Source organism: Protopterus annectens, chromosome 3.part0, assembly GCF_019279795.1.
Source record: "Protopterus annectens isolate FY-2018-M chromosome 3.part0, PAN1.0, whole genome shotgun sequence".
Lineage (NCBI taxonomy): Eukaryota > Metazoa > Chordata > Ceratodontiformes > Protopteridae > Protopterus > Protopterus annectens.
In genome coordinates, this window is record NC_056731.1 from 265322919 (window position 1) to 265346213 (window position 23295).

The 23295-nt window shown below is 37.6% G+C and overlaps 1 protein-coding gene across 1 annotated transcript in view; it reads right to left on the reverse strand.

Moving 5' to 3' along the window:
• Positions 1–23295, reverse strand: part of LRRC72 (leucine rich repeat containing 72) — an 833487-nt gene that overhangs the window by 529366 nt on the left and 280826 nt on the right. Inside the window, exon 5 of the mRNA XM_044065565.1 lies at positions 20458–20571. Coding sequence (XP_043921500.1) covers positions 20458–20571 — 114 coding nt within the window. The remainder of the gene's footprint in view (positions 1–20457; positions 20572–23295) is intronic.

Sequence of the window (23295 nt, forward strand, 5' to 3'; positions counted from 1 at the left end):
TCTATATCTCTCTGCCTTCTTGGCTGGCAAGTACCACTGGGTGCCTGCAGTTTTGGTGCTTCCAAGACAAGTATTTAACAACAGAAATAATCAAACTAGCAGCCACAGCAGGCACCTTATAGAACAGGCACAGCTTCACCTCTTATAAGGCATTTGTGAACGGTGCCAAATTATATAAAAGGTGACTACAAATCACAGACAGGTGGGAAAGCAGCCTTATTTACATAAGACAGTTACAGAATTATCAGTCAGTCCTCAAATACATGTCATTATAGCCTCATTTGCATAGGTTATTACTCAACATATGACATCTGCTGCATCTAAGTCTAGATACTGCTCATGAATCGTGACTGAGCTGAGCTGGGGAATTGTTGGTGCAAAATCCCACTACTCCTAAGTGAAACCACTATGAATACTGACCATTGCATTAAATATATAAGACTCTACGGATAAAAGAAACATGTCCAATGAACTGTTAAGCATACAGATTGTCACTGTCTTGAAGACAAAAAAAATGTGCTATTTCTCTCTCTTTCAAAAACCGAAGTAAAATGTCATAAACTAGAATTACTACCCATTTTTTTTTTTTTGCAAGAACAATACAAAAGATGAAAATTTACTTGCTGCTTCCAAAAATCTATGTAGATGTTTTTTTTTCTTTTCTTTTGTTCCTGTGTCTTTGGCAAGCTTATAGTTCATTTCTTAATTATAACAAGAATTTTACTGAAGGTTCTTGGGAAGGGGCATTGGTTAGTAATAACAATTAAAATTGCATCTTATCATCTAACATTACCAAAGGTGTGTTAGTGTATTTCTTTTGTTCATAATACTTAAGCTTGTAACTGAGTTACAGAATTTGCAGTTTTCACATCAATGCAGTTTTATGCTTACAGAGCAAAGACTAGATACACAAGGGACACTGAACAGACACTTTATTCCTCGACTGTTTTATTTTCTTTCCTAATAATTAATGAGGAGAGACATTTAGACAATAAATGTCAGCTTTTTAATTCTTGTTACATTCTGAGTGATAAGATTTAATTAATTTCTTTGAAAAACAATAATATTTAAAGCTTATAACACTAAATATTAATGAGTCATAAAGATTATTTCGGGTGTGTAATTAATAGCTTTCATGAGTACTGACCCCAAAAATAAAACTTCATGTTTTTACTTGTTTAACTAAAATTCTAAAAAAAAATGCAGGTTTGTTTAGTAATTTAAACAGAAAGACTATATTGCTTGATGCACTACTGCAATTGACAGTATAATACCTGAAATCTTAGATGCTTACATTATCATTAATAAACGACACATATTTTAAATATGTGGCTATTAACTTCAGTATTTGTGATATCAGCTCATGTAAAATATGTTTATGTTACTCTGCACAACAAAGAATAGGATAAGTAAAATGTTATTTTTCCACATCAAAATAATAAAATCTAAGTTGTTAAGTACGCATAATGAGTTGTCTAACTGCCGGAGCCATAGTTAAGAGTTTGATGCATTTCAGCTGACATGCTTTGCAATACATGATTATTTAAGCTTTTATCTCTTTCTACACAGCCATGTTATTTAATAGTTAATGTGTTGAGAAACTACAAAAAGGTGATCAGTGTGTTTACGTGGCCACTCACAAGAAATAAGCTGACTTGAAATTTAACAATTTCATTTCTGAAAATGTTGTGGGCAGCTACATGAAAACTTTTAATCTCAGAAAGGGAGGTTAAGCGATGTGCACTGTTAAATCACAGTGCTTTTCTAGGAAAATAGTATACTGTGATTATAGCCAAACTGTTTTATGCATGTGCATGTCTGTAAATTTTCATAAAAAATATTTTTTTTAAGTTATAAAAGATTACAGATTTGCATTAAGGTTTTTTTCTATATGACTCCAATAATATGTTTTTGACAATGTTAAATCCGTTTTGGGGTGGGGGGGGCTAAAAATGATTTTTACTAGTAGATAACATAAGACATTAAGGTTTCTATCTGTTGATGAGTTAATTCCTGTACTAAAAGTTGAAAAGTTTGATCCCTTTCATCTTTTATTTCTAGCTGCTGTGTAATTATGAGCAAGCCACTCAACTAAACTGAGAGGTTTGTTAAAGGCTCTAGCCTTGCTATAGCAATGTAGAAATTCTGTAAGAAAACAATGTCTGTGTAAGGATAACTCTGCTTCCTTATTTTGTAAACCCTGTCATCTCAGTATAAATTATATATTACAAAATAAGTGACTTTTCATATTTAAAAAATGGAAAAGTGGCAATGGATTTTAATTTCTTGTGCTAATCCAAGCCTTAATAGCAGTTTTATTTGTGCCTAAAGTAAAAGACAATGGAATTCATGTGAGACTGCTACCTAACATTATCCAGCAACAATGACCGTGATGACACTGCCACTATTGCCTGATGGTGTATAAATGCATCCACAAAGCTGCACACCCTGCACAGTGTCACTCTGACCCATATATTGCCAGGTTTACCCCTACTACACTCGTGTAATTGTCTGGAACTTGTGTTCGCCCTCCTGGATGCTGTCATAGATAAGGTTTTATCCATGTACTCTGCAAAGCCTAACTGGTTTGAATACTTTTAGAGTATAATGACTTAAACACTCAGTCTTAGCAGTGCTAGTCTCCAGTGACCATTTGGGGGAATAACTTGAGATTTAGAAACAGATCACCATTTAGGGCCTTTCTTTTTTATTTTCAAAAACAGTTTCATGCAACTGTTTCTATGGAAGAGCAAAGAAGCGTGTACAATATGCCATCTTCATCATTCTAACAGCACTAATATATATTTCCACAAAACTGGGGAAGTTTATAATATATCAAACACATTTAACATGCCCAAATTACAGTTCACATGGCAAGAGACAATCTCGGACAAACAATATTGAAAACAGTAGATTAGCTTGTACAGTTTGTGTAAGTAATGCAGTAGTTTAGTATGTACTTCATGCCATAAGAAGAGCACATAGGATAAAAGTTTGTAAATGAGCATTGCTGACTTTGGTTAAAAATGGTTTATATTTATGTAATTTAAAAAAATATTTATATTTTGACCTTTAAATGGTATTTATTAATAATACAATATTGATCCTTCCTTTCACTAGACAACAATGCTTATCCCACAAAATAATGTTTACTGTATTACAGTAATCTGACTGAGCACAGTAAACTAGAATTAAAACCGTGTGACTTTTATCTCAAAACACACAGAAGAAACATTCCACAAAATAATACTCTTTAAAGTGAGCATCTCTGAAACAGAATTGTTTTGCTCTCAGTGGAATGTGTAAAAGTTATGAAGTATTTAATGTAACTTTAACTAAGAATAAAAAGTACAATTGTCACTGCAGACGTTTTAACCAAATATTTTATCTATATCTATATTTATCCCCCCCCACTCTCTCTATCTCTCTCTCTCTATATATATATATATATATATATACACGGTTCTATCTCAGTTAGACGACACGCCGGAACATCGACATGGAAATCGCGAGCCCTAGAAGATCGAAAGTGCAGAAGACCGACGCGACGGGCCCCAGAAGAAGATCGACAGTTCAGAAGACCGACTCGATGGATGAAAGCACCGACGCCGAGGATGCCGACATGGGAAAAGGCTGGTGACGGACGTTAGGGTGCAGGTAAGTGTGGATATTGACGGTCTGTGGGAATAGGGGTGGGTTAAGTGAGTTAGGGTTAGGGAGCGGGTCAGGTAAGTGTGCGGTAGTGATTGTGTTTGGGCTAGGGGCGGGATAAGTGAGTTAGGGTTAGGGAGGGGTCAGGTAAGTGTGCTGGTGATGGGACCTTAGGGTTAGGGTTTGGGTTAGGGTTGTAGGTAGTTGTGTATGTGAGGTTTAGTGTGGGTTTGTAGGGATTTTGGTGTGCTTGTGTTGTGTATGTGGTTTTTGGACAGGGAATGTGTTTGGTTTGTTGATTGTTGTGATTGTGGTGTGTGCAGTGTATGAGGTTTCGTGTTTGTGTACCGTCGGTTATTTCGTTGTCGGGCATGTGGGGTTTCGTGTTTTTGTACTGTCGGTTATGTGGTTTCGGTGATTGCGTTGTCGGTGTTTTGGGGTTTTGTTTATGTCAGGTAGAACCATACACACACACACACACACACACACACACACACACACACACACACACACGCAAAAGAGTCAGTAAGTTTATTTGGATAAAAAAATCACAAAATCATGCAGTTTGTGTAATATTATTAGTCATAAACAGTAGCTCTGGAATGCATGAAATACTTTGCCTTAATAATCAATCCACTGGTTGTTACCTATAAATAAATGAAGAGAGAGAGAGATGACGGCATTCACTTCTCCAGCCTGTATGAAAACATACATTTGTAAAGTATCAGATGTGGAACTGAAATTCCACTGCCTTCATCTCTAATTCATCTCTCTTGCTCTCTACAGACACACACACACACACACACACACACACACACACACACACACACACACACACACACACACACACACACACACACATATATCATCTCATCTTCTGATCTGTAAGTAAGACATTAAAGGACAAGAAAGCGGAGATGTACTTTGACTTTGAGCCCTTTTAATTCTATCAAGTAGTTGAGCCAAATGACTTTTATATAAAAACATATGATACAGCCAACCAATTGTTATAAAAAATTAATTATACAATTAGGTAATGCAACATCATCTGTTTTCGCTGCAGGACAGGTTTCAAACTCACTGACCCATTTAATCCTGGATATACATCCGCACTTAATTCAAAAATCGAAGTTAATTCCAAATTCTTAAGTTTGTTATTTATATCTTCCCCTCTCTCAGTTTTTCATATAGCTTTAATTATTCTAAAACTAAAACTATGTGCTTTAGTTCCTTCTTCTAATATATGTTTTGCTAATGCATTTGACTCTACCCCCTCCTTATTTCTGACTTATGCTCTATAATCCGTTCCTGAAGTTTCCGACTACTTTTACCTATATAAAAAAGTAAGCATTGCTTACAAGTAGCTAAATAGAGTATATTACTGGTCATACAGTTTGCATAAGTATCAAAAATATATTTTTTGTTATAAATAGGGTGTATAAAGTCAACCTTAGCAATTATATCCCTACAGCAGCTACAGCCCAAACAAGGATAGATGCCTTTCTTATCAGAACCCTTTTGCCTTTTACCCTACCATATCATTATAGCATAATCTACTTTTTAAATTTCTTTCATTCTTATAAGCAAAAATTGTATGGGGGTTAAAAATCCTCTTAACTCTGGCATACTTAATAGTATGCGCCAATTTTTTCTAATAACTTTTTCCACATCTATAGTTCTCTTATTATATAAAATAACATATCTTAATTTATTATCAGGTTTTCTTTCCTCATTTTCCCTTAGGAAATCATTCTTAGGGCCATAAAACGGAGCCATCCTTCCCTTTCTTTCCTTCACTACATCTTCCATTATATCATGAACCATCCCAGAATGATATCCTCTCTCAATGAATTCAGATGCCATGTCATTTATTTGTTCTAAGTTGATATTATCAGATGTATTTAATCTACATACTCTACACAACTGGCTTTTCAATATGCCCTTAAATACGTGTGGGGCATGCATACTGTTCTTATGTGTATATCTATTAGCTTGTACCTCTTTCTTATAAACACTCATTATAATATTGTCCTCACCCTTTTCAAGCTTAATATCTGAATATGTATTTTTTGACGAGAACATTGCATAGTAAACTTCAGAAAATTAGTTGTTTTTCCTAAATACTTCACAAAAACCTTCAGACTATTTTCATCCCCTTTCCATAATAAAAAACAATCATCTATGAATCTCTTACAAAACTGGATCTTGGTGTCAATAAAACCTTCATTAATATATACATACTTCCTTTCCCACTGATTTAACACTAGGTTCGCATATGTGTTAGCCATGGGCGTACCCATGGCAATGCCAGATGTCTGTAAATAAGGTTTTCCATTAAATACAAATAAATTGTTTGTTAAAATAATCTGAATTATATGACATAGGTTTTCTATTTTACTATGCATTAACTCCGTTGTCATATATAAAAATTCACGAATGGTTTCTATGCCACAATCATTGGGGATGACTGTAAATAAAGAGTTAATATCTAGACATACAAATAAAAAGTCCATTTCCTTACACATATTAAACCATTCATGTAACTTATGAAGAAAATCAGCAGAATCTTTAATGTAACTGTTACAACTAATAAATATTTACTAAGAGTTTCTTATATATACATTGAGAGTGGCTCAGTTATCCAGCCTCTCCTTGAGACTACAGGTTTCAAGGGAGGGTCGGATAAACACTTATGTATTTTAGGAAGGCTGTATATAAACTGTATAACTGGACATGGCACTGTAAAAAAATTAAATAATTCTAAAGAGATGTCATTTTCTAACTGCATGTCATATATTAACATTAATATTAGAGATATACTGCTTCACACGTCCAAAATCTATCTCAAGAAATACATTTTTGTCACTCAAAATGTTACACATTCGTTCAACATAATCTTCTCTATTAAATAAAACAATTACCCCTCCCTTATCTGCTTGTTTAATTATTATGCTATAATTAGATTCATGATTTTTCAAAGTCATGTATTCATTATAAGTTAAGTTAAAAAATCTATGAGGTTTACATTCGTTATATATCTGTCTTGATTTCCTTCTCATATAAATCATGAAAGGCAGTAATAATAGGTGCGCTGTAAGGTATAAATGTACTCAATCTCTTACATGCCCTTTCAGGCTGCATACTAGAGTCTTTAAACAACAATTTTAAATTCACATTTCTAATGAATAACTTTAGATCAATTAATGCATCAGCAACATTATTGCCTCCACTAGGTATAAATTTCAGACTCTTTTCAAAAGTTTTGAAGTCTTCAGAAGTCAGGGAATGATTAGACAAATTTAATACCGTCCCTTTTACAGTACCTATTTGGGACGGATCAGTTGGTTCCAGTTATGGGGACTGTCATTCTTCCTTTTCAGTGATTGGGAGCATTGACACTGTCTGCCCCTGAATGTCGAGCAAGACATCACTTCGATCTTCTCTGGTAACTTCACTACGACGGATTTGAATAACTTCGCAAAATCCTCTTTGTCCTTTGTGGCAGTCATTGTGGAGTTCTTCTCTGAACAGTCTTCCAAAGTCCAGATGGACAAAATGTCCTTTTTCAGTGGAGGCCTGGGGAGAAAAGCTACTCATTTGTAAATAACAGTAAGATACATATACAACGTAAAGATAAAAAAATATTTATTCAATCTTGGATACGAGTACAAAATGAAAATATGTATTATACATTTCAATGATACAATCATATAGTCTAAGGTAGCATACAAAGAATAGCAGTACTGTGATTGCATGTAGAAAACAAGCAAGTTAAGTATACAAATGCTTAGTAGGGATATACTATTCAAATACAAAAATAACAGGTTGTGTTCCTTTAGTTGCCTTTAGACATCTATTTCCTAACCAGAGTTTGTACAAGAGCAGGACCATGAAGCAGATAGGGGTGATTTGAGAAGTGTTTAAAAGTTGGAAGTGTTAGTGCTTGTTCTGATATTTAATGAAAGGGAATTCCAAGTTTTGGCTATGCAGTTGGAGTAAAGGGAAACTCCAGCTCCATTGTTAGGTTTGGATATATTTAGGAAAGATATGTTACTGGAACACAATATCCTGTTATTGGAGTAATATATTAGCAGATTTTGAAGTACTTGTATTTTTTCTGGCTGATTTAGTATTCGATGGGCAAAGGTGAGTTGATTATAAGCAGGTATATTTGGTAGTTTGAGCCAATATAGTTGTTTTAAAGCCAAACAATGATGGGATCTGTGGCAAACTTTGAGATTTTATTATAGCAGGTTTTGAGTTTTGCTAGGTCAAATTTCTTAATGTTTGTAAGAACTTCTGAGTAATATAGTAACGTATAGATAAAATGGGTTCTTGCTATAGTGGCCTTTGAAGATTTATTTAGAAAGCGTTGATGTCTGTACAGGGTTCCTTGTTTTTTGTGAATTTTTTTGTTATGGTCTATGATATGTGCATGTCAAATTTTATATTATATTATGGTCAATAACCACGCCAAGTAATTTTGTTTGGGAAACTGGAGAAATAATTGTATGGTTTGATGACCAGCTACTGAATGATGGGTGGGCGTGTGCAGCTGTAGTTGGATAGAAGAACATGAGTTTTGTTTTGTTAGGGTTAAGTATAAGTTGTGCATTGTTTAGCCAAGATTCCACAGCATTGAGTGACTGCTGTTTGATTTTTTGGAGTTTTTGTTGTGTTGTGGTGGCACAAATCAAGGTAGAATCATACGCATATTGAATTACAGACGCAAGTGGGATGGCAGTATGAAGATTGTTAGTAAAGATAATAAAAAGGAGAGGGCCCAAAATAGATCACTGTGGAACTTCCAAGGTTACAGGTAGTAATAAAGAGGGATTTTTTTGCCATTTTACAGCTTGCTGGCATCCAGTTAGATATTGCTGGAACCAAGCAAGTGCAGAATGGCTAAGTTTTTGTTCCTAGAGTGTAGTTAAGAGTTTAGAATCAGAGACAGTATCAAAAACTTTGGAAGAATCAAGAAAGATGGAGGAAACTAAACTGCCATCATTGCAATGGTAGTTAATAATGTTAGTAAAGTTAACAAGTGCAGTGGTGGTGTTATGATTAGGACACTAACCATGCTGAGTATTAGATAGAAGATTGTTGGTTATTAGAGAGTTCAAGATTTGTGAATGGATGCACCTCTCAAGTAATTTTGATAATGGGGATAGTATAGCTATTGGCCGGTAATTTGATAATTCTGTTGAGTTTCCACCTTTATGTCGTGGGATGATATATGATACTTTCCAAATTTCAGGGATTTGTTCTGAGATATCTTGATTTATCAATATGGATCCTGGATAGGATATTGCTTTTGCAGCAGTTTCTTTAGATATTCGGAAGGTAGACTGTCGGCAGCAAGTGTAGTAAATTTAAGGCTTTTGAGATATTTAACTATGGTGCTTACTAGGATAGGCTGGAAAGAGAAATTATTGGGATCTAGTTTGGGTACTATATGAGTCTGGGTAGGGGAAGAACAGTTATTGTATGTGAGGGCTAGAATGGATTCAGGGATCCGTATTATTGATCCAATAAGAAGTTATGAACTCACCATAACGTTCCATCTGAGTAGGTGGCTTCATTTGTCTGCAACCTTTGGGTCTTGGATCCGATATCGGATCCGAGCTGGCAACTTATTATACAGCTATGGATCCGAGCTCCTAGCTCCTCCCCCTCACCCATAATCCCCTGCCAACCCTAAATGACCTCAGATCAAGTTTGCCCTCCTACATATACCTGGAAAGGTATCCCAACAGGAAAAAGCAGGATAATACAAACAAAACTAACTCTTCTGAAGGCCAGGGGGAAGGAAATGAAGCCACCTACTCAGATGGAACGTTATGGTGAGTACATAACTTCTTAATCTGGAGTAGGGACTTCATTTGTCAGCAACCGGACAGAGTCCACAGCTACCTGAATCTTGGGTGGCCATCATGGAAGGATGTTCAGGATGCTCTCCCTCTGGAAATGACGCCCAGTTTGTAGTGGTTGATAAAGGTATGAGATGAGGCCCAAGTGGCTGCCGAGCAAATATCATCCAAGGGAACTCTAGATCTAAAGGCAGCAGAAGTAGATATGGAGCGAGTGGAATGTGCATGGACTCCCTGAGGTGCAGGCCTCCCAGAAGCTTCATAAGCTAGAAGAATACATTGGGAAATCCAGCGTGATAAGGTGACCTTGCTTTACCCAAACTGAATTTGGCAAAGGAAATGAACAGCTGATCGGATTGTCTGTGACCAGCAGTCCTATGAATATAGAAACGCAGCTGCCTGTGCACATCTAAAGAATGCAGCTTGTACTCTCCTTTATTTTGATAATTAGGAAAGAAAAGTGGTAGGTTGATGGACTGATTGATATTGGTTTCTGAGGCCACCTTGGGTAGGAAGGAGGGATTGGTCCTGAGGTACACTCTATCCTGATGAAAAACCAAGTAAGGGGGTTTCACATAAAGAGCTTGAAGTTGATGGCTACCAGGAATGCTCTTTTCCAAGACAGATATTTAAGTTCGGCTGAGGCAGCTGGTTCAAAGGGAGAAGTAGTCAAGGCTTGAAGAACTAGTGATAGATCCCAAGGGGGTATGGCTTCTTTGATAGGGGGCCTGAGCAGAAAAGTACCCTTGAGGAAGGTTTTACATAGTTTAGCTGACATCAAAGGACCTGTCTCATGTCCCACATGGCAATGGAAGATGGCTGCCAATTGTACCTTGACTGTAAAGTCCGTGAGGAAGTCCTTCCTGGTGGAAGGTTTATGCGCTGCACCCAATGGTTTGACTGGTGAAGAGATGCTGGAGGATTCACCAAGTGAGACCACAGGTGAGGCTTTCTGTAAGAGCTTTTAGCATCAAGTAGAGGAAGATAGGTTGCCCCATTTTGCAAATATCCGGCCGCTACTTGAGACCACTCGTGGGGGGGAAGAAATGGCGGCTGAGTTTGTCGGCCAGAATGTTGGCCCATCCCGGAATGTGCATTGCGATCAAGCGGTTGGTGGACACTGTAGTACCCTCATATTTAGGCAGTGCATGGAAGAAGAATTTGTATTGCTGCCATGGAGCCCAGTGCCCCCAGGACCAATTCCAGCAGTGGAGCTTCTGATTTGTTGGGGCAGTCAGGAGCCAGTCGTCCAGGGTAGGGGAACCCTGCATTCCCTGGTGTCTCAGGTTTGGTGCTTGGAGAAGGACTCCTGGGGAGCAGAAGTGGATGGACCGATGGCACACAATGTCTTCCCGTCCTTGGACAAGGCATTAGCAAAGGGCGCCTTAAAGGGCTCCGCTTGTCACAATGTCGGACTCCGCTAGCTCTAGTGGCTCCCCTCCCCCAGGTGGGACAACAGCTGAGGTCACTGAACTAAATACCCGCTTCCCCAAGTGGGACCATCGAAACCGACTCTGCTCGGTGGATGGACAGGGAGCCTCTCCTGCTTCTTCCTCTTAGTGCTCCTTCCACGCCTGGTGGCAATAAGGTCCACCGGGCCGGTGGACACCGGAGGTGATCAGATGATGGGCCTGCTTGAATGCCTCCAGTTAAGGACTCGGGGAGTCCACTTGCCTCTCTCCACTTATGCTGTGAGAGGCACTTCGGGGGGGCTGTCAGGAGGTGGGACATCGGCAGGCTGTCCCTGTGGGCCGGTGATGGGAGCCTGACCCAGCAGAGAGGGAGTGCAGGGTGGAGCCTCGACGGAGATCGTCGGTCCTCCTCCTCCGTCCAGGAGAAGGAAAAGGGGACGACGAGGATCCGATATCGAATCCAAGACCCAAAGGTTGCTGACAAAGTCCCTACTCCAGATCGGCCGTTTCACCGAAAGTGAAATGGCCGAGCACACTTTTGCGAAAAAGCACTTTTGCAAAAGTGTGGTTAAGTAAGGATGAAAATGTGGGGAGATGGCTGGTGTTGAGATCATAGCACAGTGGGGATAAGGGAATATTCCCTTTTCCCCACTGTAGTGCTATCTCGGAGTAAGAATATAAAAAAGGGGAGGTGTGGGGGGCATGCCCCCCTGCGTAAACATGAGTTCTGGTTTTTTTTTTTTTAATTTTGTTATTGTTTTAGATTTTTTTAACACACTTTAGCAAAAGTGCTTTTTCGGTGAAAAGCAGTTTCAGTAAAGTGTGTTCAGCCGATGTTTGAGCTTACACTCAATAGTACGAGATACGGATTCAGTGAAGTTTTTGTTAAATCGTGAGGCTATGTTGTCTTTAGTATCAGTGAATGTTGGGGAGTACTACTTTGTACTGGCTGTAGGATTTTTTTGGATGCCCAACATTTTTGTGTTTTGTGGGTTTGATTTTTTAGTTGGATACTGCTGTGGTACTTTATTTTAGCCTGTCTAATATGTATTTATCTTTCTTTTTTGTAGTTCTAGATATGTTTGTTAGTTGTAGTTTTATTGTTGACCCATTTCTCCCAGGTCTTATCTCTACTTTTTAACACCGATCTTGTTTCTTTGGTTAACCATGGGGCATAACTGGATTTTATCCTTATTGTTCTGGGAGGGCCAAGATGTTTAGGATATTGAGGAAGGTTGAGTTAAAATATCTAAGTATACAGTATCTAAAGGGAGATCTTTGAGTGCTGCCCAGTTGCATTTTTTTAAAACTAGTTATGAAGTTTTGGGGGATAATTTTTTTCTTATCTCGGATTTGATGGTAGGTGATAAGTTTTTGTGGATTTATTCAGTATTGGAGAATGTAAGTTGGAATATGGTCACTTAGGCTATCTGAAGACAGCCAGAGAGACAGCCAGAGTGTAAGGATAAATTTGGCCTGTTTGTAAGGATCCAGCCCAGGATTGAATGTTTACTTGACGTTTTGTCTACTCTAGTACAAGTCTGGATAGTTTGTGAGAAACCGTGTAGGTTGATGTGGTCAGAGGGATTTTGAGAGTTGCAGGAGAGCCAGTCCACATTAAAGTCATCCATTATAATTGTTTCCTGAGGGAGGGATGTTGCTGTCCAATTTAGGATGTGTTCCCAGGTGGGATGTAGGCTCCCACTATGTTCAGATGTTTCTTTGCATTAATTGTTAGTTTAGTAAACAGTATTTCAGTGTTGTTAAACTTTGGATGGTTATGTCTAAAATTTCTAAATTGAGATTGTTTTTGTATAGAAAGGCGATGCCACCACCTCTTTTCTGTTGCCTATCTAGCCTATGTATGTTGTATCTTGGGGGAAGTATTTTGTTGCTAGAGATGTCTGATTTTAGCCAGGTTACTGTTATAAGAGCTATATCTATATACAGCAAGGGTGGCATGCAGTTCTTGAATTTTGTTCATGATGCTTCTGAAATTTATATTAAGTAGTAGTAAGTCTGTACCTTTTCTGGGAAAAATTAATAGTTGTTAGGGCTGGGTTAGGGTGTGAAGATCTAAATGGGTTAGATTTTTTGGGGGGCCAGGGTTGGGGTGAATGTCCCCAATAGGTAAGAGCTATGATGCAATGTGAACTATAATTTTTAAATATTTTGATATAAAATTATTGTATTTCTGTTTAACATTAGGATAAGAGTGTTGTGTGAGTAAGTTAAATGGTGCATGGTTTATGTTTGTGGGATTATAGATAGTTGGTGCTATTATTAAATTTGTATCTTTTAATTGTAATGGATCTGGGAAAGGGGTAGTGTATGTAGACTGTGTGTTGTTAAGTTCTGTACGATATACAATGTTATGTGAGCTGTAATAGAGAGAAATAGCAGGATTGGTGAGTATAAAGTTAGCATAGTGCTTACTACTAATGTTTCAGATCTGTCTGAGTTAAAGTAATAATATTATGGGTGGGTAGAAATAATTGTTAGTTGTAATTGAGTTTTGATATGTGGAGGATTTAAAACTATTATTTTGTCTGGTTATGACTTATTACACTAAAAGATGTTAAGTAGCAGGTAGTTAAGTAAGTAGAGTGTGATATATGGGAATCAGTATGATACAATTTAATTGGATAATTGGAATGATATAAATTATGAGTTTTTTAGTTGTGATAGGATTGCTTTAATTGGGGGGAATGGCTATTTGGAAATCAGTTTAGGCATAGCAGGGGTGTGTGGGAAATAGGGGTAGAGTAGGGGAGCAGAGAAGCGCCAGCGAAGCGAGGGTGAACGGAGTGGATAGAGCCAGTCAGTATGCTTGTGATCAGAAAAAACAATCAACAAAATGGTCTAGGTTGAAGGTAGGTAGTAAGTTAAAGGAACTGTAGTCCCTTGGTATTTTTTTATTTTTAAAGCAAGTATTTATTTATTTGTAAACAACACTCTGGGGAAATCATAATGGACTGCAGTAATCACAAAACAGCAATAGGGTAATTTTTTTCTTAGTTTTATATACTAGCAACAGCTATAAGGAGGAAAAACTACAGCTATAGGTAACTAAGCTTACTATTTTACCCAACAACAACTAAAGGGAGACAAATACACATAGAACTTATTTATCAGCTTTTGGGAGGAGGGATAGATAAAACAGAATTTGCTTGATATCGTCCCTGATGGTGTACTTTCCAAATACCCTAACAACAAGCCAGTTAATTAATCAGAGTCCTGATCATGACCTACATTGATTTTTTGATACTGTAAGTTTCTCACTTCCAGCACTTTACAGATCCCGGTCACTTGAGTGAGTTCATCGAGTGCAGTTAAAAGAAATTACAGCTGCAATACTGGATATTTTCAGGGATAGTTACTAGAGTTAGTATACTGTAAAGAAAAGGTATGAAAAGAATATGCTTGGTGATACTTTCACTATTAAAGCTCTGTTTAAACAAAGAACCTCTCATCACTTACTCTAAGCATCTCTTGTGGCAGCTATGGCATAATGCATTATACTTACGTAAACTCTAACAGTATTTAAGTAAAAGGAACAACAAAAACGTACAGTAAAATCGAGAGATATACATGCATTTACAATTAGGAAACTTAATACTCTGCAATTCTTATGGAAGCTATGGTACAATACAATATACTTATGGAAACGCTGTCAAGTATTATGTAAAAGGAACAATCAAAAAGAAAAAACCTTGGAGAAAAATAAGGCGAATTTAAACATATAGTATCAATTAAAAGTGATAACTCAGTACCATAGAATGCTAATAGTACTCTGGTTTGCTTAGAATACTCATGTGACCACCACTACAGTCATTAAACAAGTAAAATCTTGTTAAGTTTCTTAAAGGGCCTGTGCATTATAAATGTAAAACCTACCCTTAGAGGAAATTACTAAAATGGCTGCATAGTTGTTTTAGTAGCACAGTGAGTTATAACATCAGCATTTCAGAGAGGCCTGTTAATAAGCATGATAACAGTTGGTATAGAGTCGATATACACAATTATGTAGCATTACCCCTTATGTCAACATAAATGCCAAATATGATAGAACAACAGATGTTAAATGCTATTAATGTTCTAAATCTTGCATTTAAGTACCATGCAACTTAAGGAACATTGAGAAAATAGCAAGGATACTTATATGGGGAGCACAGAGGACCAGTGAAGAGATGACCAGTATCTGGTTTATTTTTTTTTAAATGGCACAAGATCTTCAGCAGGTTTAAATAAACTAACCAGGTATCTTAGTGGGAGGGAGAAAGGATTACCTCATTGGTCAGGTGGGAACTGGTTCTTACAGGGAAAGATAGCGCCAGTCAGTGTTCTTCTGACCAGAAAAAACAATCAACTAAATGGTCTGGGTTGAAGGTAGGTAGGAGGTTAAAGGAACCGGACAACATCCCAGGCTGCATTTTACATGAACTTCAGAACAAACTGGCTCACCATTTAAGCACCATGTTCAATAATAGCCTCGCATCAGGCTTTGTGCCCACTGAATGGTGCACAACAACAGTTATCCCACTCCACAAAGGGGGAGCCACCACTGATCCCAGAAACTATCAACCTATTAGCCTGATGAGCCTGATCTGCAAGGCCATGGAACGTATCATCATGGAACTCATAAATAAAGACATTGGTAACCTCCAAACTCTGGATCCCACCCAGTTTGGGTTTGTGAAAGGCAGATCAGGCCTCCTGAACCTGATCGACTTCTTTGAGGCAGTCACCAAAGCTGTGGTAAGGTGGTTCACACAGCCTATCTTGACCTCGCCAAGGCTTTCGACACCATCCCCCATTCTGGAATTATAGCTAAACTCACTAAACTAGGTATAAATCCCTATGTCACAAGATGGGTTGCCAACTGGTTCACTGACAGAACCCACACTGGAAAAGTTGCAGACTCCAAATCTGACCTCAAAGCAGTGACAAATGGAGTACCACAGGGTTCCGTCCTGGGACCTCTCCTGTATGGTATCTACTTCTCTGAAGTATAGGCTAACACAGAAGGCCTCTGGCTAATGAAGTTCACAGATCACTGCAAACTAGGAGCCATAGTCAAGTCCCCAAATGATGTGGACATCCTACAGAAGGGCCTCACTGAGACAGATGCCTGGTGTCAGAGGCATGGCCTCAAGCTCAATGCCAAAAGGTGTCATCCCCTATGGCAAAAACTCTGCACCCATGAACTACCACATAGGCAGCAATCTACTTAACACCGAATGCATGATAAGAGACCTTGGGTCCCACGTGGACAGTAGTCTCTCCTTTGATAGTCACATCCCCACAGTAGTCAGGAAGTCCTTCTACGTTGCATACCTCATCATAAAAGGGTTCTCATCCAGGAAAAAAGAGGTCATTGTTTCCCTCTACTCATCACTCATTAGACCCATTATAGAGTACAACGCCCCTTTTGGAATGTACCTCACAAGACATCTGCAGCAGCTGGAAAGGCCACAGAAGTACCTCACAAAGAGGATTACTGGCCTCAAACAAATGCCCTACACTGACCGCCTCAAAAAACTCCAGCTTTACTCCATAGCATATCGCCTACTCCGAGGTGATCTCTGCCTAACATATAAAGCTATGTCAAACCCAGAGCTGTTGGACATGCTACACCTAAAGAAATCCCAATCCCTCCGAGCTACACGCCCTAGGGACCTAAACCTTGTCACCACAATAAACAGGACATGCTGGTGGGATAGATTCCTGTCCCAGAGACTTCCTATACTCTGGAACAAGCTACCCATCTATGTCAAGCAAAGTTCTTCATTAGCACTCTTCAAGAAAAATCTTGATGAGTGGATGGGAAATAGGAAATACACCCCGGGGATCACTTCTATGTCTCTGCTGGACAGTGGCACAGGAAAATAACTTTCTTGTGTGGCGTAAGCTATGGAACCTTGCTGGCTAGGCTTACGTAGGCCCTTGGGCCGATAGCCTAGTACCTGCCTATGAACCTATGATACAGCTGCACAGATGTTAAATGTTAGTGCTGGCACAGAAAAGTACTTCTCTGCAGATTCAAGGCAAAGTGGTACATTATTAAAATATAAAAGTATGAACAAATCTGGAGAATTGATTATAACAAAGGACTGAGTATATGTTAAATGTGATGAGTTAAATTTAATGGAACTTTCACATGAAGAACATGCAGTCTTTGACTTCTAATTAGTAAATTATAAACTACATGCTCTTGCTCAAGATAACATAGAATCTAAATATGTATTTTTTTTTTGTTAACAAAGGTAGAGTTCAAATCCTACCACCTCCTAAATAAATATGGTATAATTTTCCTATGTAATGTCTGAAAAAAGATATCAGTCTGATTTATTAAATAAAGTATCCAAATCTACTAGACGTTACCCCAGTCACAGGAAAAATACACTCCACAAGAAAGTAGGTTTAGCGCTTTCATCTTGTTTTATTAAACGTCTTTGGTTAAGTAAATTATCCTCAACAGGATTATTTGCTTAGTACAGTTGAATTTGTTGATTGACTTAGCAGCCATAAGTAAAATTTGATGCAAAGTTCAGAAATCCATTCTTACTGACTACACCCAACAAAATAAGGCCACTTATCTAAACAATATTACACAGAATAAATGTTCTTCTGTTGTACAGTGAAGTGTACAACACTCAAAATAGTGAGAACTGAAGGGAATGTAGTGCAATAGGGGATACATGCATACATATATATTTATAGATATGAGCCTTTCTCTATACGCTTCCAGCAAGTGTAAGACCCCTGTTGGCACTGCTTTTTTAGTTCTGTTAGGGAGAAGACCTGAATAAGATGAGCAAAACCTTAATGTTCTGATTTACTTTTACAGTGACTATCCTTAAAGAAGACTGACATTGATTAGGTGACTGTCACCTCTAAGAAAAATGAATCCAGCAGGCAGTCAGCTGCACCTTGTTGATTTCACCAGCTATAACTGGTTGAAATAACCACCACCAAAACATCTGAAGGCGTTTTTGCTAGATGAAAATTACCCTGCAACTTCTGTGCATGGGGTTTTACCTCTCAAGTCACTAGTCATCCCATGGTTGCATAACCACAAAGAAAACAAAAAGTATTACAAGCAGCATATCTCGATCAGTGCACAAATAGAAACTGCAATGGTAGTAAACTTCTATGACATATAATGATTACCAATATTTATACTGGTGAGTTAAATTTAGTGATATGAAACCTTATCCAGCAAAGACTGAAAAGACCCATCAGCTAGTGAATTACCTCATTCAGGTATAGAAGGACAAATGACCAGAAAACATCAAAAGGCAACACAGAGCATGTATAAAACAGTACTTGAAACACTGAGCAGCAATAAAACTCCTTTTACCAGTTGGCATCTAACACAGAGTACACAACATGAAGAATCAGTTCCATGTACTACAAGTTACAGTAAAAATGAAAATGAAAATGAAAACAGTGCTTTACCAGCTTTTAAAGCCATAAAACACTTAGCATTTAGAAAGGTAGTATAGCATTGCCCCTTATGTTTACACTCACCTTCCATGCCTTTCAGCTGTCCAGATTTTCACTGCATGTCCAGATTTTTGGCTCACATATTGTATGAGTTCTTCATGAAGTCTGTGGTTTTTGAACAAATTATTGAGGACTGAGGATACTTAATAATGGCATATATTTAGGTTTCGGACTTTGTATCTTTTAGAAAATCAGAACACGTGTACTGCTATTCTAGTCACTTTCTATGTTTAAAACAGTAAGTTAGGGACATGTTATCAATGGACAGCAGGCAGAAGCAAATCTTTTATTCTGGTGCTGTCTTTTGTACTGAGAGATTTTACTGCCTAGAGTGAGATCCGACCTTACTAACTTTTAGCAGGGGGTGCTTAAAATTTGTTAAGTTCAGGTTTCGCACCACTCCAGCTCTTTAACTGATCTTTTTCCTAACATTAGAGCATAATCAGAGTGCTCCATGTACTACAAAGAACTTATGTACACAAAACATTTAACAAATTCTAGCTAAAGCAGAAGAAATACAAAAGTCGGAGCACCACATAATGGCCGCCAACTACTGCTATTTTTGATGATCTTATCATTACAATGAGTTCTTGGGTGTTGTGAGGCACAGACCAAATAAGCAAGTGCTTTACAAAGTGAACATGTAGTTTTGTCTGATGCACTAGCTGTAACTGCATTATTAATACACCAGAAACAGCAACGTACATTAACAGCAACTATCACTGTTTTACTGTGGCATTTATAGTTTGGTCATTCAATATTTATGGCATTAAGTATGCTTTGCAGATTATGAGGGACTGGGCGCAAAGCAGCCAGGAGTTTAGGTCTGAGTTTTTCACAACTGCAGCTTCAGGTTGACTAAATTATTTTTTGGTCAAAGAGTGCTGCAAATAGGGAACAGGAAAAATTTTTGTTCCTTCACATATTTTGCCTTTTCTCTGTGACTGAATCACTATAATTAGACAAAGGATTTATAGGAGCAAGGCCTCCTACATGGGGCATGCAGTGGGACTTGCCCTCCCAAAAATGCTAATTTTGGATTTTGTGCACATTAGTAGTTTAAATACATTACTGTCACTCTCAGTGTTTAATGGACCCAGTGCTGTATGCAATGGACATCAGAATCAATTTACAGGCTTGGGTATGAGCTAATATTTGCAAAGTGCATAGCCAGGCATGCATTATTATGGAGTTCTGAAGTGAGCAAAACAGACTGTTTGGTTTTCTAAGTGTTATTAATATATATGTATTGTTTTTAAGTGGACAGGCTTACTAGGCATAAATGTCTATTTTTGGGGTTTACAATTAAGGTCTGTCTTGGTTTCTTGGCTACACAGTTATTTTAACAAAAGCAGAATTTGTTAGAATTAAACTCAAATACCTACAATTTAAAAAACACAACTGCAGTTTAAGGCAGTTGCAGTTTAAGGCTCCTTGGTCAAAGTTTCTGACTCAGAGCTTCGGGTCCATGGAGGTCGTGAACTCAGTCATTCTTTCTGAAGAGTTTGCATTTTTATGCAGAAGTGTGGATTCTCAACGGTTTCCTCCCAAGAACTTGCTGGTTGATTGGCTTCCCTAAAAACTACTCACATGTATTGTATTTACCCATAACTTTGTAGGCTGGACTCTGGCTTGAAAAGAGTCAATGAAAGACAAGTCCATTTACCTACTTAAATAAAATAAATAGTAGTATAATAACCCCACAAGAAGTTCATAAGCCAGATGTATACAAGAATCCTTACATTTTAGAAAAGCAAAGTGCAAACTCTGGGGTTTTATTCAGCAAACCACATTTCGAAATGTAAAGTATAATTGATATTCCAGACCTACTGGAAATAATTGTTTTAAAGTTATCTGGTATAGGCTAAACTGTTAAGGCTCATGCATTATTCAGAGGTTTTAATATAAATTGCAACAATTCATATAGGTATTCTATCCTAGCTCATGGCTATGACACTAAAGTACGATGGTAGACATAAACATCTTGATGACTAAGGAAGTAAACGGTACATTACTTAAAGTATGTAGAAACTGCATCTTCTTGAACTCTGCTACAGTAGCTTCTAGTTTGGTTAGCTGATTGTTGTGAAGCAACAGGATCTGCAGAGAAGTTAGATGACTTAGACCACCTGTGTTTAAATATATAAAACAGTCAATCAGAAAAAAATAACATTTTCATTATTCATAATATGAAACACAAGATTTTTAAACCTCAAATGAATAAAGTTCCTGCTACAGTGCAAATTTAAAATTGTATTTGTCATTGTCAAAGGTGTGTGTGTGTGTGTGTGTGTGTGTGTGTGTGTGTGTGTGTGTGTGTGTGTGTGTGTGTGTGTGTGTGTGTGTGTGTGTGTGTGTGTATTCCTGGTCTGTTTTTCATTGCTCAGTAGGACAAATTATTAATTTTGCTGTATTGGCTCATCATCACCATCAACATCATCTTGACACTTTACTGAAAACATAATTTAGCTGCGCAAAACCATTTAACTCAGATAAATGTTCTTCTGGTGCATTTTATCACACTACTACAAACCTAAATGTAATGACGTGGCACATGTAGCTGCTTAGAAAAAGTACAAGAAAATGATACCTCAACAGGTTTAAGATAAATAACTAACTATTCAATGCATACTAAAAGGAAGCCTGTTTATTCATTTATTTAGCTAGTTAGTTAATTTGCTTGTTCCTGTGTTTACTTATCTGCCTTTTTGTTGACCAGAAGACCCAACTGGAAAGTCTCCCTTTACTGTGGAAAACTGGAGAGAACAGCTCAGAAAAAAATGCATGTATTGCAAACATAAAATGTTGAGAAGCATATTAAATAATATACAAAAGTAAAACTGGCAAACAATAGCAAGATATAAGACACACTATTAAATTCAAACAAGTCAATGAAAGAAAGACACAGGACAAACAGAACCATAAAAAAGAAAGATAAATTTAAATAAAAATAATTCATAGGTGTCAAAATCATGTGCTAGATTTTCAGTAACACAGTTACATATATTATGTACATGCTTAAGTAAGTTAGAAGAACAAAGTGGGACAAGGTAGGAAACATGTAGGGGAGGATAATAAAGGACGGGAAGGAATGAATACATAAAAGGAAATTAAGGAACTGGTGAGATGCTGGGGAGATAGAAAGGGGACAATGAAAAGAACTTAGGCCATGGTAACAAGAGGAGAGAAGAAATAATAAATAGTCATAAATGGTATTAGACGGGAAGATTAAAAACTGAGGTAAACATAATAAGTCAAAACAGCGGAAGAAATTAAAAGTCAAGATGCAGGGGGCAGAAAATGAGAAGGTAAAAAGGTGGGAAGGTGGAAAAGTCATGTGATGCCGCAGCTGCAGGAATAGGTACTTATGTGACTTATAACAATCTGTATGAAAGCAGTTACACTGTTTATTTTCTGGGAAGAGAGAGAATTTTGTTCTAACACCTTGCAACATGGCTTTTCTAAAGTGAGTCTCCATGATGGACAGCTCTTCTGCTGAAACTTACTAGTGAATGACTGACACATACTAGAAGTATACCATCAGAGGATATTAGTGAATGATGGGCAACAGTTGGAGTGCATAGTGTATTTGTAATGATGAAATTACTCTTGTCTAGTAAACTGGGATATTCTAACCATTTTGAAAATTCTAGTATAATACAATGGTGGGCACAAGTAGGAAGGCCAAAACTAAATTGAGCTATCTTGCTTCACGCCTGTTTTTATTTGTATGAGCCAGTGATGAACACATTTAGCAGTATTAGTGAGCCATACTTTGATCGTGGAAGCAGGTGGGCCTTTGCTGTACCTAGATGATATTTATAATATATAAATGTTCTGGCACTATACCAATTTCAAGTTTTTGATATGTTTTGATGGCGGCAGATTTAGTCTTGGTGTCAAATTATAGCTCATCATTCAATGTTAAGGCTAAGAAGCATAGATAATTAAACGTTCTCAGAAAAAAAATTATCTTAGTAGTAGACAAAAAGGTGCCTTTTTTAGATAAGCTTAATCTATTTTCTTGACATTTAAGTAAGATTTAGATTCCTATAGCCCAGGACTGGGTTAGGTCAGTACTGGCCCGTCACTTTTCTTGAGTCACTGACATTGTAGGGGTAGAATAAAGGACAGTAATATCATAAACACACAATTTTATTTATTTATTTTTTATTTATTTATGATTTGTTGACCGGGAATGTCTGACTAGGTTCCACAGAGCCTGTTTTCAGCGGAGGCCCGGGGAGAAATGCTCCAGATGCATGTCTTTGGAATGTGGGAGGAAACCAGAGTACCAGGAGGAAACCCATGTGAACACAGGGAGAACATGCAAACTCCACACAGAAGGCACCCCAGCCGAGAATCGAACCGGTGAACCTCTTGCTGTGAGGTGACAACGTTAACCGCTGTACCACTGCGCCACCAAATTCAAATATAAATGTCTTAACATATTGTCTTTGAAGACAAAGAATTTTCCAGGCTCATTGAATATCTCAAGCAAACTGTCAGAGAGGAAGAAGTAATATTATTTCATCTAACAGTGTGAATTTGACCTTGTATATAACTAATAACAACTAGGTGATAGAAGATGAGAGGCCCTGTTCACCCAGTATTGATATTAACTAGTTAATGATGATGTCAAATGCACTGGAAATTGCCAAAACCACATAACTGACAATACAGATGACCCTTAACTCAGTAGAGTTGCATTCACTAATATGAACAAAATCATTGTGAGGCATAAGGCCCAGACAGAAATTATATCAAGGGCATATAAACTGCCGTTATTGAGATACAATTATTATTATGCCACTCCTCAGCTTATCCTCCATTTTTCTCCTGTTACTGGGGCA